General features: G+C 34.5%; 1 protein-coding gene across 5 annotated transcripts in view; it reads right to left on the bottom strand.

Moving 5' to 3' along the window:
* The window catches only part of LOC125660039 (dedicator of cytokinesis protein 1-like), a 138686-nt gene that overhangs the window by 93618 nt on the left and 24824 nt on the right, over positions 1-20244 (bottom strand). For 4 of the 5 annotated variants that reach the window (XM_056149697.1, XM_056149696.1, XM_056149699.1 and 1 more), the window contains exons 7-17: positions 19064-19151; positions 15193-15377; positions 13849-13930; positions 12137-12200; positions 10464-10614; positions 8916-9036; positions 5644-5725; positions 4344-4471; positions 2920-3018; positions 2756-2831; positions 1905-2008 (exon numbers count right to left, since the gene is read on the bottom strand). In XM_056149697.1, the coding sequence (XP_056005672.1) occupies positions 1905-2008; positions 2756-2831; positions 2920-3018; positions 4344-4471; positions 5644-5725; positions 8916-9036; positions 10464-10614; positions 12137-12200; positions 13849-13930; positions 15193-15377; positions 19064-19151 (1180 nt within the window). Of the gene's footprint in view, positions 1-1904; positions 2009-2755; positions 2832-2919; positions 3019-4343; positions 4472-5643; positions 5726-8915; positions 9037-10463; positions 10615-12136; positions 12201-13848; positions 13931-14768; positions 14791-15192; positions 15378-19063; positions 19152-20244 lie in introns of those variants that run through there. The other variant, XM_056149700.1, reaches the window with a different exon arrangement.

The raw sequence follows: 20244 nt of genomic DNA on the forward strand, positions 1-20244 counted from the left end.
TCTTCATTTCACTTTTGTTGCTGGAAAAATACTATTTGATTTATGAAAAATATAAAATTCAGGAAAAGAAAAGTAGTGGATATTCAAAAAATGTTGGAGGTGAAGAGGAAAAAGCATATCGGTTTTTCAAGGTCAAAGGTCAATTTCAAATTTACATGGTTATAAGGCTATAGCCATCAACTTGGTACACATATTCTCAATGTATAGAAAAAAAACTTTTTTTTCAAGGTCATAGGTTAAAAGTCAAGACACATATATGGGTAATTTTGTAGGCACAAAATAAGATAGAATCGGTATTAATAAAGCTATAGGGCAATTAAACACATTCACTTTGAAAAGTAGTAATTTTGTTTCTGAACTTGTACTTAGTTAGACACAAATTACTATGCCGTTAATTTTCAAATTTTTCGTGTTTTTCATCTTTTACTCAATTAAACAAATAAAGAAATTGTTTAAAATAAAATTATGTTACAATGTAGTTTCTAAATGAAATTGAAAGTATATGATAAAAAGATTATAGACTTTGTATGGGAAAATATGACAAGCTCGGTCCATCTACGCGCCAAAAAACTCGGTCGTCATATTTCCCATACAAAGTCTATAACCTATAAATATAGAAAACAAAGTGTCGAAAAAGCACTATCAGAACAATTTTTTGACAAAAGAATATTCTATTTGAATGCTAGTATTTGATGTTACTACTGCTGCCGAATATAGACTGGGATGAAAACACAAGAAACAAGTATAAACTATTGAATTTGTTTTGGTATGTTTGATGTATGGGGATTTTTCTTTTGACAAATGATTATTTTTGTGAATGAAGTTTCTTTAACATTGAAAAAGCATCCTCATGTAGAGTAAATTCAGGTTTTTCATTCCATCACCCTGAGGTCAAACATGTTGGTGGTAAAATAAGTTTTCATCTCATATTCAATATTAACTTTGTAAACAGCATGAATTTTTGATATCCAGAGAATCTTCTTTTTTTCCAGTGACCTTGATCTTGGCCATACGACCTTGGTTTGGATAATAACAAACTCTATCATCATATAAAAAACTCCCTGTGTCAAGCAAGAGCTTCTAATGTCTATGTTCAACAGTAGTGACCCAGACAGCAATTTCCAACTTCCCATTACTACATTGTACATGAGCAATCAATACTAAGACCAACCCTACACACCAGGGGCTATCAATATCTCTCCTAATTATTACTATGTGCTCAATTCCGTAATTAAACATCCAGATTTTTCGAAAAATAATGCATTTTCAGTGTATGACCCATTAGAGCTCCATCCTGGAACCTAGTATCAGAATCCAAGACCCAGGTGCAATGAATTTTTGGGAGAGATTTTATCACCATATACTCATTCTGGTTCTGTGATGTAAGATGTAATGTATTTCATACTATAAGAATACCTGCCACCAAAAAACCTGACCCAGGGACCAAGGATTTCAAAGTTTTGGAAGACGCCTCCTAGCTTATTATCACTACACACGCAGTAAATTGTTTCCTATATTTCATAGAGGAGATGATTTTTCAAGATTTTACTGGGTTTTTTTTAAAGATTTTGGCTCTGTCCCTCAGACCAAAGGGAGCCATGGACCACAGAATTTGCATTTGTTGTCGACCTGGCAAACACTTTTCATCAAAATTAGGTAAAAATTTGTCCAGTACTATTTGAGGAGAAATTGAAAATGAAATGAAGGACTCAACACAATGCCGGACACAGATCGCAATAAGTGCCCTCTTGTCAGTACACTCAGGTGACCTTAAAGGCATTACATTCAGAGAAAGTAAACAGTTAACATCTCAAAAAGCAAGCAACCCAATTAACGATACGCTGGCCACTATTGTCATCATTTTACAGGACAACACATTCAGTTTGATGTGGAACGATTCCTACCTTGTAGACTAGAAGATTGTGATCGGTGTCCGATAGTGTCGTCGAGTTTTTGTTCATCAACTTGATGAATGACATTGCGAATGGTCTCTCTGATCTGTCTTTGGCTGCAAACCAAGGTTAAAGGGCAAACATCATCATGGCTGAGTCAATTCAGAAAAAAACACATTAAATTCATATCTAAAACAATTTTTTTTATCATGCAAGCATAACAGAATTGAAGATAAAATTCATAATCTATTCGTTTAATTTTAAGGCCTGCATATTCCCATAAAAACCAGGAAGGATGGGGTATTTGTGGGAAATTTGATTATTAAAGGGATGGTTGTTTTCCCTTCAGGTCATCAACTGTTTGAATTTTGCCGATTTGATGTACATGTATATATAACTGAATAACATGAAAAGCCTGAAGGATACAAGGCTAAAAACTTTTAAAAACCAATTGTAGAAGAATCTTAAAACTATATCCTTGTAATATATTATCTTGTCTTTCATGTACACCTCGAGAATTCCTGACTATTATTGTTCACGAAATCCTATGAAGTATCAACATTGAAAATATCATGGGATCCAGTACAAAGTCCTGGCTTAAGAAATCAAGACATCTGAAGATCAGTCATCCTAATGTCCTATAAGGATATTCATTTCAAATAACTTGAACTCATGCAGCCTAGACTCTCAATTTGTACTTTAATTCTCATCTCTTAAGGAAAAACTCTGAACTTTCCATTTGGTTGACAGACACACAAATATACAACAGATATTGATAGGAAAACTTCACGATCAGAACAAGTTTTCCACTTTCTGTTCACAGGGAAGCTACTACAGGATACACAAGCTTTACAATAATTTACCATCACTTGTTGATCTGTGTTTGAAAGTGAACTTAAGATGCAGCCCTTTAAATTCTTCCTCGGTAGATATGGCAACCTAAAGAAGCAAAAAATTACAAATCATATAAAAATTGAAGCAATGAAATATGACAATGCTTGATCTGCTGCACATCATAAACCATCACCTTGACAGTTTCCTGCCATTTTGGCTTGTCCTCATGGTAGTAGATCAGAGATTTGTAATGTGACATCATCTCCCCTCCACAGCCGTGGCTTATCACATTCTGCAATTTACAGAGCAAAAACACAAAATAAAAACGCTACAGCTACAGACATTTAAAAAGTTTTCAAATTGTAAGCAGTAAACAGTAATCTTGTGAAATACAATACATAAACAAATTTTAATCAAAAATGTGATTTTCATATTCTTTGTTAACTTATTACAAGAAATTGATACCTACATGTAATATATCATCTCAAAAGATTAATCAAAGATGATATAAAATCCATTGACTTGACTTTCAGATTAAATAAACACTGCGTTGTATTTCCAACATAAATTATATTCATTGTTAATTTTGCCAAAAATAAGTACCGTAGATTACATCAGAAATTGATCAGGAGTATATTCTTCATCTGTTCTATTTTTGCTGATGAGAGAGAGTGCATGGGGAGGTGGGAGGAGGGGGGCATCAGCAGTATAAAATTGTGATTCAAAATTCACATTTTGAATACATGACATGAAAGAAATGTCACAAGTATTTAAATAGAAAATGATAATTTGTTGTGGAGGAAATGATCTCTATTGGTGTCATGTGACTTCTCACTTGCGATCTATCAATAGATGCAGATTAAGACACACCTTTCAATAAAATATTTATTCTCATGACTCATGGGAGGTAAGAGAAGTAAAATAAACCATGGGTCAACGATATATTAAAGGATGCTTTGTACCAAGTTTGGTTGAAATTGGCCCCGCAGTTTTGGAGAAGTTGAAAATGTGAAACTTTACAACAAATACAACTACAATGCTGATGACAATTTTATCAAGAAAAGCAGACTTACATCTTCAGCTCAGGTAAGCTAACAAAAAAACAATATCTATGCAAATATACCAATCCAATTAAATTCAGTATACTCATCTACCCAATTACGAGGCGGACCAGCTAAAACATTCTGTACATGTGCATTTAAAATCTGCCATGCTCTGGACCATCGTCAGACCCCATTGATTTTGTCTCTGTTACACTACACAGTGTAATGGAGAAAAAACCTGTGGGTTTCGACAATGGTTCTGAACACAATAAAACATTCTGTTTTGCTGTGTCTTCCCATTTAGTAAATTTTCCTGTACTTTCTATAGAAACTTTTTAAAGGTGTTGGCTAGGTGGCAATGGGGTCTGGGTAGAGGAGAAAAAATATTAATTACCAAATCTCACAGGCATTATAAATGTCAAGGTCACGTAATATACATGTACTCTTAAAAATTGCATTCTTGTAAAAGTATACTCAGATGAATGATGCAGACAGTGCGATCCCTATATACCTGTCTGCCATGCTCCGCAGACACAACACTAGAACACCATAGAAACAGCTGCATCATATATACCTGAAGAATTTCTCCTTTGTTGTTGCATACCACCATCGTCACCTCTACATTTTTGTCGGCTGTTTTAGCTGGTCCACGAGTAAATTCTCCGCCTTTGATTGTGACATAAATATCATTACGCACATCCCCTGTGAACGAAGAGACCTCAAAGTTGAAAAAACCTATACAATACCATCATAAAGAAAACCTATACAATATCATTAAGAACAATGTATGAAAAAGGCAAGATCAAGGACACTGCCATCACATTACAGATAAATATCATGTGCTTCATTGGTATCCCCAGATCTAGCAAAAACATGGGATATTAATTTCATTCAGTCTGTCTTAATGAACAAGAGGCCCATGGGCCTTAACAATCACCTGCTCATCATACAGAAAAACTAAATAATAAATGTATATAGGAAGTGTGACAAAGTTAGCTCCACTCTGAGGCCTGATCCCTATACCCTGAAGTCATGAAATTTCAGTTTTAGTAGATGACTCAATGCTCATTATAAGCATACAATCATTCTGCCTCCTTGATGTTCAGAAGTAAAGAAGTTTTACTAAATTATACATGTCGACCTTAGCCCCACACTATGGCCTGAACCCTAAATCAAAGGGTCATGAATTTCACAATAGAGGATTCATTGCTTATTACTATCGTGCGAACAGTCTGACAACTTCATGTCCAGGAGTAGAGAGGATATTTGAAGATTGCATTAATGTTGATGGTTTTGGCTTTATCTCTCAGGCCCCAGGGAAACAGAGTCTGAAGTATTGCACATCTATTTTTATTTACACCTGTGTATTTTTTATCAAATCTTCCACATATCATAACAGCTCTATATTTACACACACAAAGCATAATGGTGACAATACTGGTAAAATATGTGATTTAAATATAAAAACCAATGAAATTTGTGATTTAAAAATAAATAACCAATGAAACGAATTTCTAAAAAAAAAAAAAAAAAACTACAGAGTTTCTGGATTTATAAAATTCATGTTGGATTTACATTTGTTGTTTTTTGCCAGACACAAAAATACTGAAATTCAATCCAAAACAAAATGAAATACATTTACAGTAATTCAGAAGTCAAAAACATATGGATGCATGTAACAACACCAATTCTATTTCTTACCTCCCTTTCCTGGGTCAAAATTTGAATACAGATTTAACATTTCACAGATCTTATAACAGCATGTATTCAAATACAACGTTAGATAAAATTCAATTCAGACATGAAAATGTTTCAACATTCCAGACAATCAAAATGTAGAGTTAATTTTCTTATTAGTACAAAAAAAATCTGACCTGGCATGATGACGTCTGGAAAGCCTAGTTTTCTAGAGACACAAGTATTTGGACCCACTAAGTGTGGGTAATCCTCTTTTACCTACAATAAGCATAACATTGCTGTGTGAATGGAACAAGATTTCATGTACAAAGTGGTGGACTGAAACAACAGTCATGTTCAAGTTACAAACTTTTGTAAATTCATTCAAATACACTTCTATGTACTGAAAATACATGATAGATACGTCTCGGGTATAAAACTGGTCATGGAACACCTATCTACCTGTATGATTCACTGATGACTAATGTAGGGTACTTCAATATAACCATTACAAAAACAAATAACTAATTATCAACTCAGCAGACTGGTAATTTACTTCAAATTAAATGATATTTCAATATAAGCTATTTCAATAAACCAATATATTAACGCCAAGGAAAAGAAGAAAATGTTCTTGGGGAATTATTTTTAATATCTCAAAGCAATATTTCAAAACAATTGATTTCAAAGAAGTGGAGCAAGTTGTAACAAGAGGTACTGTGAGCAATGCTCACTAAGAATACCCCCCGCTTACCCCAATCTCCCAAAGAGTGTTGGTAATAGGTATAAACTACCTCTTTTCTGAGTGTAAAAAACAAATGGCATGACAAACCGAACCATATTGCTACTTCGATGTCCAGTGTGCTTGACCTTTGACCTTTTGACCCCAAAATCGATAGGGAACATCTTCATCCCATGGGTAGTCCATATGTATGATATGGTGACTGTACGTGGAAAGGATAAAACGCTTTAGAGCCCGGAAACCATATTGCTACTTCGATGTTCAGTGCGCGTGACCTTTGACCTTTTGACCCCAAAATCGATAGGGAACATCTTCATCCCATGGGTAGTCCATATGTATGATATGGTGACTGTAGGTGGAAAGGATAACGCTTTAGAGCCCGGAAACCATATTGCTACTTCGATGTCCAGTGCGCTTGACCTTTGACCTTTTGACCCCAAAATCGATAGGGAACATCTTCATCCCATGGGTAGTCCATATATATGATATGGTGATGGTAGGTGGAAAGGATAATGTTTTAGAGCCCGGAAACCATTGCGTCTACAGACGGACGGATGGACAGACAGACGGTCAACCCGATTCCAGTATACCCCCCCCCCCCCCCAACTTGTTGCGGGGGGTATGATAAACCAATATATTAACGCCAAGGAAAAGAAGAAAATGTTCTTGGGGAATTATTTCTAATATCTCAAAGCAATATTTCAAAACAATTGATTTCAAAGAAGTGGAGCAAGCTGTACTCTTACATAAAACTTTAGGGTGATACATGATGTTTCTTAATCAAATAAATTTTTTGGTGACATTTCGGGTACAGTTCACTTGCATTCTATCTTGTTTCTATAAATAAACATCCTGGGTAATATTACTAGTTAATATATCTATATACAAGTTCCTGGCTGTGTAAAAATGTAAAGTAGGCCTGATTGTACTATAAATGGTTGTATGTTATTGTAGCTAAGAATGGGAGATAAATCTTTGGATCTATAAGAAAACGAACCCGGGACCATTGAAGAGAAGCTTCAATGCAATTTATGCCTTAAATTTTCTGTTCAAGTGGTTCAATGGGAGATTTTTAAGGAATTTTTCTATATATTCATTTGCACAGCTTTAAAATTCTATCATGTCCCCATCCTGGTATTGGGATCATTCAGACCTGTGACAGAACTGTCATGCCACAACTGGAGATTTGAAAATTTTCAGCTGGAGTTTTGGTCTGATAACTGGAGATTTTTTATCGACATTTTTTTTTTACCGTTTTTGTGTGTTCATTGGCTAATGAAATCATGCTACTAGTAGTTTTTTGTGTTACAAGTGTCTGAGTTCATAATCATCAGATCCTTTTTGTGTTGAGAACATTGATAATTCCTTTTTTGTGTTAAGAACATTGATAATTCTTAAGTCAATACCTTAAAAACCACAATTAAAAGAAAAAAACTTGTTATATTTATATATTTATTACAGAGATAACAAGTTATAACAATTATCACTTTTCAGAAAAGTTGACCAACATATTAGATCTTGGCCTACTAACAAATTTAAGCTCACTTGAGATTTCAGCACTGGTGAGCTAAATAGTATAAAAAACATGTTCTCACATAAAAGAACTACATTGCATATCTGAAAACGTGTTTTTTTTTCTTCTTCAGTGAATCGTGTAGTGAACAAATATATGTTACAAGACTTGGCCACGTACTATTTATACATGCATGTGTAAATAAATATTGAGAAAATTCGAACTGTGCACACCCATCGTCGTCTTGCCGTATCCATCTTTGAATATACAGTTCAGTTAGAGATAATCCATTCTAATACAACTGTGTCATTCTGTCCACACATATTACGAACATCTTCAGTGCCCACTTTCTTTTCCCACCTGCTCCTTACCAAGTTTTCAACAGCATCAAAGATCGTCCGACTTCAACTGTCGGTATCACTTCCTAATCACCAGAGCGTGTGCCAAAAACAATCTTTTTAATCATCCACTAATTGTTTATTATCACTAATTGCTGTGTAATCATAAATAAACTCCTCAAATGGCTTCAGTAATTACTGTACCCTCGTTAATTGACATTTACCTGTGCAGTCACTGTGACAGAAAAATAGACGACTTTCGATTGTCTCGGGGTTTTTCCTTATCAATATCGAAAAATGGCGCTTAGAAAATTTGTGTTGTTGAAAATTTGAAATGACGGAAGATTTTACATTTTAACGGAAGGAACGGAAGGGGGGCTCAAATTCGGGAGATTTTGTCTTCCGACGGAAGAATCACAGGTCTGATCATTATTTAAGGAAGTTGTTATGCAAATTAAGGATTTTCTGCACCAGTAGATTTTGAGAAGTCAAGTTTTTTCCTCTGCTGATTTAATAGATCATACTCCAACAAAAAATCTATTCATAAAATATTCAACTAAACATCTTTCACAATCTGTCTATATAGGTGCAGCCCTAATTACCCTTCAAAAGACCTCTTTAAATGTTCAGTCAAGCCCAGGTACATAAACATGTATGAGAGTGGTTTACTCATGATAATAAACATTCAGTTCTTATCAACATGACCAATGTACAGAAGAGGAAATATCCAGAAAGCATGATATTAATTAAACAAAAATAATACAGAAAATTTTAGGGACTAAATATTTTGCCAGAAAGTGCAACATGCAGGACTGCAGAACACCACAAGATTTGACAAGTTTGACTGAGAAATAATCACCCCATGTTTAAACCCACCTGCTTGACGTCTCCCTGTAGCACTTTCAGAGACACCCAGAGACCCTGCCCTTTATGGTTAATTTCCTTGGCAACTACAACCTTTTTGATCAGACTATCCATGAACTCTTTTTCTCCACAACTACAATGAAAATATATTTAAAGCAACATTAAATGTGACTTTCATATTTTTACTTCAGATAAAAAATGATAACAAGAATGACTATTTAAATGGAAATAATATTTGAAAATATCAACACACAGTATATCATCATATAGTATTCAGAAAAGGATTCAGAAACTTTATAAAGCAATTTTTAATTAATAATGAATTTGATATTAATCAAATGACCTAATTGTCCAGCTATAAGCACAGTTTGAGCTGCGCACATTAGTTTCGAAGTTCTGATGCGGAGACAAAAACATATCCTAGGACCGGAACTACTAAACCAGTTGGTCTGCAGTAGTGATTTTTTTTTTAAACTTTCAGAGCTTCAGCCCCTGACCCAGAGCCCACAACTGTAATATTTTCAGTATTGGTCTTAATGCTTTTTGTACCTATATGCACATAGTTTCCAGAACCTTCGCCCGCCGTAAAATGGCTGAAATATTGCCAAAACAGCATAAAACCATAATCAATCAATCAGTCTAGAACATTCAAGAATAAAGGTAATTTTAAAACATTTTTAAATTGAATTTTCACTGCATGATCCATATAACCCTGTCCTTAAACCTGAATCCTTAATCTTTCATTTTAGTACAGTGGAACCCCGTTATTACATTTTTCATTTTGTCACAATAACATAACATAATACCGGGGCAACATAATATACATTGCCAGTAAAATCCGTTCAAAATATCATTTGGAAATTGTTTATCTTCCGTTGATACTCCGTGAAGGGGTGTGTGTGTGAATATATCTTGACTGTTTCTTTGTTTAAAAGACTAAGACACTTGATTTATTTACATCTTATCTTAAATGTCTGTTATTTTTCATGTTCTTATGCCTTTTCTTTATTTCTTGTGTTGGATACATAGGGCTGCTTTGATAAGTGTTGTTTGGTAGCAGGGGACAGATTTGCACTATAGGCCCATTCAACTTTTTTAAGAAATGGAAATACCCCATATTTAAAGTGATAATGTATACAATAATTTTAGGATACATGTCAATGTAGCCAAGTGCTTAATAAAAATGTCAATATACAACATGATGGTGTCACCATGATTCCTAGCATATAGATGGGTGCAAATACAAAACTAAGACATGTACGTGGTCAGTTGCTAAAGAAATTCCGGTGAAAACATGCATGGTCCAGCAAAAGGTCTGTAGCTGAGAGGGAAGGTGGATGGCCCCATATGAAAGGTAGATTTTTAAGAAGGGCAGACAGGGTTCTTGATTGTGCACAGTGTCTAAATCCCCACGCTTGGCCTTGGCCAATGTTGATAAGTAATCTTGGAGCTAAATTAGGCCTTTGCCAAAACCGGTATTGATGTCACCACAAACTTCTTCCTCAAAATTACTTAGCCTTTTTAACTCAGTTGAACTGAGAAATAAAGATGAAGACTTACGGCTGGAAAGGGATGAAGATTTGCTTGTCTTCCTCAGCATCGGTTTTTGACCCATTCATGTACTCTGTAATATCAATAGCTGCCACTCCGAATGGACGGCGAAGTCCCCGGGTTTGTTTTTTATCTTCCAAGTCTTTGGAATCCATCACACCTGTATAAAAAATTATCACACTGCTTATTCAAAATTTATACCACATCAGTTTAATATCACACATACCTCACATAAAACTTATGTAAGTTTTTTAATGAGAAAAATATCACCAATATCATGAAGTCCAAATTTAAAAGAAATGTGATACCCAGTTTTAAAATGTACACATACTGTATCAAAAATAATGATTTTAGTATTTTAAGACTGCTTGAAAAGTCTACTTGACAATCAGAAATAAAAATGTAAAAATGACACTACCAAATTGCTTCACTGATTTATCACTCTCTTAATTTACAAGTTTTTAAATGTAATGTGTACAATTTAAACACATTTGTTAGACACTTTAACATTTCAGAAAATTCCAAAAAATTCTTTGTAATAAAAAATGAGACTTTTACACTAGAATATTAGGTGAAAATAAGAAAAGTTTACAGACAAATTTAAGTCAGTAGAAGTAATGGCACCAAGGCCAGTAATGCCATGACTTTTTAATGTACTACAGCTGACATTACTACCATCTATCAGTACTATCAGTACTCTGATTAATGTTCTACAGCTGACATTACTACCGTCTATCAGTACTTTGATTAATGTTCTACTACAGCTGACATTACTACCGTCTATCAGTACTATCAGTACTCTGATTAATGTACTACAGCTGACATTACTACCGTCTATCAGTACTTTGATTAATGTACTACAGCTGACATTACTACCGTCTATCAGTACTTTGATTAATGTTCTACTACAGCTGACATTACTATCATCTATCAGTACTATCAGTACTCTGATTAATGTTATTCTACAGCTGACATTACTACCGTCTATCAGTACTTTGATTAATGTTCTACTACAGCTGACATTACTACCGTCTATCAGTACTTTGATTAATGTTCTACTACAGCTGACATTACTACCGTCTATCAGTACTTTGATTAATGTTCTACTACAGCTGACATTACTACCGTCTATCAGTACTTTGATTAATGTTCTACTACAGCTGACATTACTACCGTCTATCAGTACTTTGATTAATGTTATACTACAGCTGACATTACAACCGTCTATCAGTACTTTGATTAATGTACTACAGCTGACATTACTACGTAACAGTCTTAAACTTGACTGAATGTACTGTAAACCATCTGAAGATTATTAAGTGAAAACCCTGATACTTTAATTATTCATGTTTCTTTCTAACTGCGATCAGTGCACATTTTTTTTCTGCATCGTAAATCGACGGTTTTTATAAAGGGTTGGATCTGTAGTTCTCTGGTCTGTCCCAATATTTTCTCAGACAGCTACAGATCTGTAGCTAGTCTCTTTTATAAAAGTTTTTAATCATACAAAACTACCATTGCCGTTGTATGGATTTGAAACATACATATTATCCATGTATTAATTCTTCATAAGACTCAGTAATATTAAAATACAAATCAGGAAAGATGACATCATACCCTCAGTTATATCAAAATTTATGCCATTATTTTCCCCGAGTAAAACTGTAGATAATACACAGTACCTATTCTAATGATCTGGAAGACTAGAAAGACTTTCTCTCTGTTGCGATCTCTCGAACCAAGATCCTAGATAGAAAATAATTCATTATGATAAATTTGTTACAGCCATTGAAAGAACAAAGACAAGAGGCCCATGGGCCACAACGCTCACCTTAAGTCATTAGCTCTGAACTCGAATGCTCTAGACCACCGATTGTTCCGAAGTTTTTATACAATAAACCAACAATTACTGACCAAATGTTATCAAGAGTGAACATTATACCATCATAATTATGGTGAAACTTGTGGTTAAATCTTAATAAAGGGGTAAGTAGCACCCTCTCAATGAAAATGCTAGAAAATTGGAATTTGTCTTTTTCCAATGAATACTTTTTTGGTAGGTAAAGACAGTTCTTATTAAAGGGGCATGGACACAATTTAGGTATAAAGAATTTATGATATGATAGTATATGATTTTGTCAAATATAGCAAAAACCCTATATTGCAAAAATTTTACACAAAGATGGCAAGAGCCCTGTTTACAAGTCTTGTGATTCAACTATCAGCCCATCACCATAGTTGACAGCTTCGGTGAAGAAATCTTTCATAATTTTTCTGTTCTCTCTTCTCTGTGCTTGCTACCTAAATTGATTTTCTATCAATGTATGTTAAACTATTCAATTTCAATTTGACATACTTTTTAGAAATCTTGTTCTCATCTCTGCACATGGTTTCCTGGCTATGAAAAGCATGTTGACAACAAGATTTTGGGAGCAAGATATTTGTAAATACAAAGGGCATAATCCTGTGTAAAAAATATTTTTAACCCACTTATTTATAAAAGATCTTTATTTGTGTAACTAAAAAAACTATCAATTTCAACTGATCAAAAATCGTGTTCATGCCCCTTTATCATGTTTAAGTTTCAGTGCTAAATCACTACATGTATATATAGGAGATAATTATGCATACATAGACTGTTTGTTACCTTATTTGAGGTGACATTTGATATCAGTTATCCTTTCAAGATATAGACTAACAATATGAGTCCTCTTTAAGTCATGCGAACTACTGAGGTGAAGTTTCCTTCTAAAGCTTAGATACTGTATATCATCAGGAAACTTGATTCTTACCCAATAAACAAACAAAACAAAACAGTCATCCTTTAATCATGGAGATAAGGTTGCAAAAAAGTCTTCTTGGGAAGAAAGAACTTCACAATTATATTCAAATGTAATGTGTCATCTTAGTGATTGCTGGCAAAAGCTTACTCCTAGTGTAGTACATGTATCATAGATTTCATTTTCATGCAAGGTTTCCTGGAACACTGGTTCTTGAAATTTTTAAACACCCTACCCTATTTTCTCTGTTTTTTAGTAAACCCATACCCCCCCCCCCCCTCCCCATTTCACACTTTGAAAGGCAGGATGGACATTCATTTGAGCAAACTTGAATTCGTTCTATCAGATGCTCTTTGGTTAAGTTTGGTTGAAATTGGCCCATTTGTTCTTGCGAAGTAGTTGGAAATACGAAAAATTCAAAAACAGACGACAGACTTTGATATAAAAAAAAACAAAAAACTTTAAATCCATGGACAACAAAAAACAATACCAATTACTTCATGAATATGACAATAGTTCTGTATAAATTTGTCCCTGTAATATAAAAATTAAATAATAAACTCTCTTTGTCCAGCTGATGGTGGAAGCTTGAATTCTACTGATACAGTACTCACTGTGAACACAACCCTGAAGTTATTGAGCATTTCTATATCCTTCGGAACACCATCTTTACTCCAATGAACAATATAGTTCTCACTGAAAAAAAAATCACACTGTAGCTTCTTAATTCTGAAGGAAAACACTCACTGCAAATGATGAGGCAGTTTAATGGTCATCTGAGCATCGCATACCATAAAAACTAGCAGAATATTGTGAAATGATTTAATAAACCTTTAATTTGTGCCTAGCATTAACTTTTAATATTGCTCCACTAAAAATTTGTGGTGCAAAGAAATCAACTTTTTTTAACCGTTGACCTAGAGATTGGCCTAATCAATTTGGAATGTACATGAATAACAGCATCAACAGACCATCACATAATGTTTCTGCATTGCAGAGTTCTTCTCTGAACAATATCACACCTTTTTTAATACTGAAGACACAGCCTAGTCATGGGAGCCTGAACTCCTGACCCAGGGGTCATGAACTTTAATAGAAAAATCCCTGCTTACTTAGCTAAACACATTCAGTTCAACTGTTAAACATCTAGAATGGGAAAATAGGACTTTTTTCAGAAATAATAAATTCCTCTAAATGAACCTTTCTTTGAGCCCATCCAAGAACCAGATCTCCTTGCAAAACTGGTGAAAAAAAATTTCTAATATATTTTCCCACTATACTTGTGTCTAAATATACCTTCAAACATTCAATAAAGCCCCATGCCAACCAAAAGTCACAGTTTCAAATGATTTCATTAAGCTCTTAAAGGTTAATTTTAAGTCACACCCCATAACCCTCAGATGCATCCACTGAGAAGGTTTAATGACTCTACACTGCAAAATATCTGAGTTATATAGTCGGTTAAAGAGCTCTTGGCTCATGTTTATTGTTACCTGTATATAGTTCCGACTTTAAATAAAAATTACTTACTTACTTAGTTATGAGTCCAACAAGGTTTTACTATATATCATAACATCCTTCAGTAGCCTACAGCAGTAAGGGTGCTCACTACGACAGGGAGGTTCTCGATCCTGAGATCGTGTCAAACCTATGACACCCAGTAAGTTTACATGAAGAAGAACCCTCGCTACTATGGCCCATGTACAGGTCCTCGATCCTAAGATCGTGTCAAACCTAAGACACCCAGTAAGTTTACATGAAGAAGAACCCTCGCTACTATGGCCCATGTACAGGTCAAAAATTGTGGCTCTTCACCAAAAGCTGGTGATGTCTCTACAGTGACAAATTCTCGAATGGGACGAAAAACAAAACACTAATGAACAAACAAAACATCATTTGTATCTGAGGTCAATGTGTAAAATTCAGTAAAATATTTCTTCTCTTTAATTCCATCTTACCTGATAAACTTGCTAAACTTGGCATCGTATAAGCTCATGAGTATATCAGCATCTTCCCCAATGCGGCATACGAAATTCCGAAGCTGAACAAAAAGGTTGAATGTCTGGGGCCCCGTGATTGAGCTATCTCTATCCTTAGACACTGTATTTTGTTCCATTCTTATTCTGTCTGATGCTGTTTCATGCTATAAAATCAAAACACCCAAAGGCTACAATGTTCATCAGAGTCACTTTGTATAAAATCAAAAGACCCAAGGGCTACAATGCTCATCAGAGTTCATACATACATCTAAAACTTGGAAGATACTAGTTTGAAAGTTTGAAAAATTTGAATTTACACAACATAAGGATGCTTGCATGTTATTTCGACAAACAGAGGCCTTTCAGTTCTTAAATAAAAAGAATTTGGAAGAGGAAAAAAAACAATATATTCATATGCAATCTTCTATTGTGGCCAAGTCCTGCTCCTGGAGTCAAACTTAAATGATTATAAGCAAGACAAGTTCATTTTAACAATTTATACCATTTATCTTGAGAAAACTTGTAAAAGATTAATCATTTCCTTTTGTTTTCACACATTCCTATGCAGAACTTAAGCCCACTTGTGACTAAGGTTGCACCTATGGTCATGGTTGAGAAACTTGAATTTACACTACACGAGACTATTTGTATATCAATTTAGCAAATTGTAGATTTAAGGTTCTTGAGAAAATAAAATTTAAAGATTTCTCTTCTACATCCAATCCTAGTGGCTGCTTTTCTATGATTTTTAACAATTTCTTCAGTCTATTATGAGCAATATGTGAAATATATTCCTTCACAATAAAAATTACCAAAAGTTTATCAAATAAGATTTTTTTTTTCAAATGCACAATACTATGGAAGGTCAATAATCTCTAGAGGTTCCAAATTCATACCCATTTTTAAGTTTAAAATTCAAAATTAGGTCTGCATGCAAATCTCCCCTGTGATAAATGTCCTTTTTACAAATGGGTTCAGTATTTCAACTAAGTTTATTCAACATCTAGGTATATCTAAAATTTCATCAATATGGGGTTTCGTATGGAATAGCCTTAGTGGCAAAAACTGGTACCAAGAAATAATTGGTACTTGTCCAGTATGCAACAGGATAGAAGATTTATGGCTGGATCAGGAATCTAGCCCAGGACCTCTGCATTACTATAGTCGGGCACTTTAACCACTGACCTATACAGGCTGATATCAATGGTCCAAATAGCCCAAACTACTACATTTCTCCCTCCTTAAATTGTCTTCACACTTGAAGACACACAACCGAGATTCTTTTGTCCCTGGCAGGACTTCCCCTGCAAGTCCAGGGGTGGTCAACAGCACCAAATGTAACAGGGAGAAAATATAAGGCTGACAAGGAATCGACCCGGGACCCCTGCATTACTAGTCAGGTGCTCCAACCACTGAGCTATCCAGGCCGATATCCACTGTCAATATAGCTCAAACCACTATATTCCTCCCTCCTTAAGTTGTCTTCACTCTCAAAGACACATAACCTGGATTCTTTTGCCCCTGCTAAGTCCAAGGGTGGTCAACAGCACCAAATGTAACATGAAAGGAGAAAATTTCTGGCTGGACGAAGAATCAAACCTGGGACTCCTACACTCCAGGCAGATATCCACTGTCCGTATAGCTCAAACCACTACATGAAATTTAATTCTCAATTCTAGACCCACCCTAATCCTGTGGTTTAATATAGGTTTCAATAAACTTCAATCTACACAGGATGAAGATACATGTATGTTAATTTTTGTAGACTAGTTCTGGTCTATAACATCTATTCTATTTCAGAATGATTGTATTTGACTTTCATATGAATTAGAACTGACACTTTCCATTTATATACTATCAAGTTTAAACTTGTGCAAGATACCTTTCCCCTAAAATGATTACTTTGTTGCTTGAAAATGTTAAACTTTTATCAGGCATCTTAACAATTAATTGACAGAAAGACTGTGGCAATCTTAATGTGTACTTCATGGTTTTTCACACCAAATCTAACAGGAGTACTAGAAAATGTACATAATACACCCATCACAATACACCCATCACAAGCTTAGGTAGGGTGGGTTTTTAAAGCATTAGTTGTACAACTTTGCTTATTAGGTAGTATCAGCCATCATCAGACTGCGACATACTTTCTCTTGCATCATATGAATAAAAGGTCCAAGCTTAAAAACTGTGACAGGAATTAGATAGACAAACCAAGAGCTCTGTGTCTTAAATATTTCCCCTAAATTGACTAAGATCAATAACACGTAATGTTTTCAAACATCAAAGAAAATAAGGAAATTACATCTTAAAGTGGTTTACAAAAGCATTAGCTTGAAAAATGTGAAAGGAGTTAGATAGTGAGAAACCAAGTACACACTTTGTAATATTTCCTCAAAACTGACGAAGTTCAACACCCTGTAATTTCTCAAAAATTGAAGAAAATCACAATCCTTGCTATATACACATCTTCAATACTCATACAAACACTCTGTAAAACAAGACAGTCCTCACTTGAAAACTGTAGGAGGAGTTAGACAAATCAATTACTTTGAATACAGCATTAAATTTCAAATAAGGGGGAAAAACTCCAGCAAGAGGTTGAAATGTATCAAAATTGCAACATGATCTAGAATGGCTTACAGAGAAGTTACAAAGCAGTTTTTAGAATTGCATTAAACTTTTATTTTGCCTATTTCTAACGAACAATCCTGATATATGCAGAGTCTTTTATTACCCTATTGCAACATCACGCTTGTAATAACTAAGGCAATCAAAATTAAACTACGGAATCAAAAGTAGAACAGAGATGGTAGTTTTACTTGTTTTGCTTTCTAATCTAAAGTAATTTGAATCAATTATGTTTAATTATCCCATTGCAACATAACATTTTATCATAACTGAAATTTTGCAACAACAAAATGGAAACAGCGGAGCCAGACATATCGTCATTACAAATACACAATATGGCATTGGAACTTATAAGATGAAAAGGTGAAGATAACGAATGGTGATCAATCTCATAACTCCTATAGGCAATACAAAATTAAGAGTTGGGCAAACACCGACCCTTGGACACACAAGAGATGGGATCAGATGTCTAAGAGGCGTAAGCATCCCCTGTTGACCGGTCACACCTGCTATGAGCCCAATATCTTGATCAGGTAAATGGAGTAATCCACAGTCAAAATCAGTGTGTAAAGAATGCCTAAAGAATGTTGATAAAGTCAAATAAACCAATCAAATTGTGTTTTACAAGTAAAATTAAATAATAAGGTAAAATTCACATGCTGCCCATCCAGTGTAATATGTATTGACTAATTCTATAAGTAAGACTTAAACTGCATTTGGTTCTATCATGAATTCAGCTGACCTGCCATGAAACACTACAGGAAATGTATATCAATGAAATAAAATACAATTCCCCAAGAAAGATCTTGGTGAAAATAATTCTTTATTACAATATACAAAGTAATCTATATGTTACTTCCAAAATTCTGATTAAATTCAATTTTTCTCATTTTTGAGCAAGGGAAGATAAACTCTTTCTAATATTTGTTTCTAGTCAAATGGTATAAACTGTCAGTACATTATGATAGCTTTACCAGTGCATCATTTATAAAAATGTTAAAAATACACCGTTGTGCATTGGATACCGGAACTTTCTAAGGTGGTTTAATTGAAGTTTAAAATCATTTTTGATTAATTATCCACATTCGACAGTGATATGGTGTACAAATGTACACCTATCTCAGTTTCGGGTTACCTGTGCATATCTCTCAACATATAGCTATTGATGAAGGTTTGCAGTCGCAACAAAGAATTTGATTGAACAAAAGGAGAAACTGACCTGTTTATAAAGCTCGATAACGCTGGTGTCATCAGGATTGAGGATGTTTCCTTGTTCGTCTCTAACTACTAAGTCTAGACCCAACATCCTACAAACACAAAGACATCATTAATTTCATACCATTCATTACAGTTCTCTCTTTCATCACAACGACCTGGGTCTACATCATGAAACACCTTCAGGTCACAAGTAATCTAAATTCTGCTTCTCACCAGCTGCAAGTCCCAATTTTGATTATAAAGCTTTGACCTCAACCTTTTAATTAACCAAATTAATACATATATGAAGGCTTTATTAACCAAAATCAGATAGGTCTTATAGCATCAGGGCTCGAAATTAGCGAGAAATACTCACAAAATGCGAGTACATTTGAAAAATAGCGAGTAAAAATAGTGGACATTCGAAAATCTTAGCAAGTGGTGATTTACAAACTATGATCGTATCATATCCGTTTTATACGGTGATGCGCTATTCTCATTTCTTAAACTTGCACTCTGAATCATACAAACGCTTACATGAACGACTGATTTCAACAACCGTTTCTATCCGGATTTTTCTTTTATGATTTATTAAAGAAAATCGGAGTCAAACAAATGCTTTACAGGTCGGACATCGTGTATCACATTATGATGAAAAATATAGACATGTGCCACAAGTCCTGTTCACCTATAGGGGTGATTAAATTGAATTCCAAGTATGAGGTTTTTGTTTTTCATTTATCTTTTTAAAAAATCAGAGTCTATGTTTTACGAAGTCTTCTGGTAGCTATTTTTATCAGAATCATGAGAATGTCCTATCTAAATTAATTTATTGTCATATTGAGGTCGGGTTGTCACATAGTGATGACATGAGTGCACTGCTCACCGCGTAGACGATTATCAAAAATGTTTATGGGGCTCGTGATCGTGCTGCTTATAAAACCACGAGTCCTGGATTCGCTTTGAAAAATCACTATATTATAGAAAAATCACATAAGACAACCCTGATGTGGCATGAAATTTGAAGACTGGATCTAGACCTGTGGTAAATAGGTTGTGGATTAGAGGTGCGATAATCAAGAGACCTAAACATTGCACCATATGTCTTACGTAACTTAGTGTCTTGTTCAAACGATGCCTGTTGACCCACTAGGCCCAGTAATGATGGGGGAAATCATTGATTAAAAAAAACATATGAAAAAA

Source organism: Ostrea edulis, chromosome 9, assembly GCF_947568905.1.
Source record: "Ostrea edulis chromosome 9, xbOstEdul1.1, whole genome shotgun sequence".
Taxonomy (NCBI): domain Eukaryota; kingdom Metazoa; phylum Mollusca; class Bivalvia; order Ostreida; family Ostreidae; genus Ostrea; species Ostrea edulis.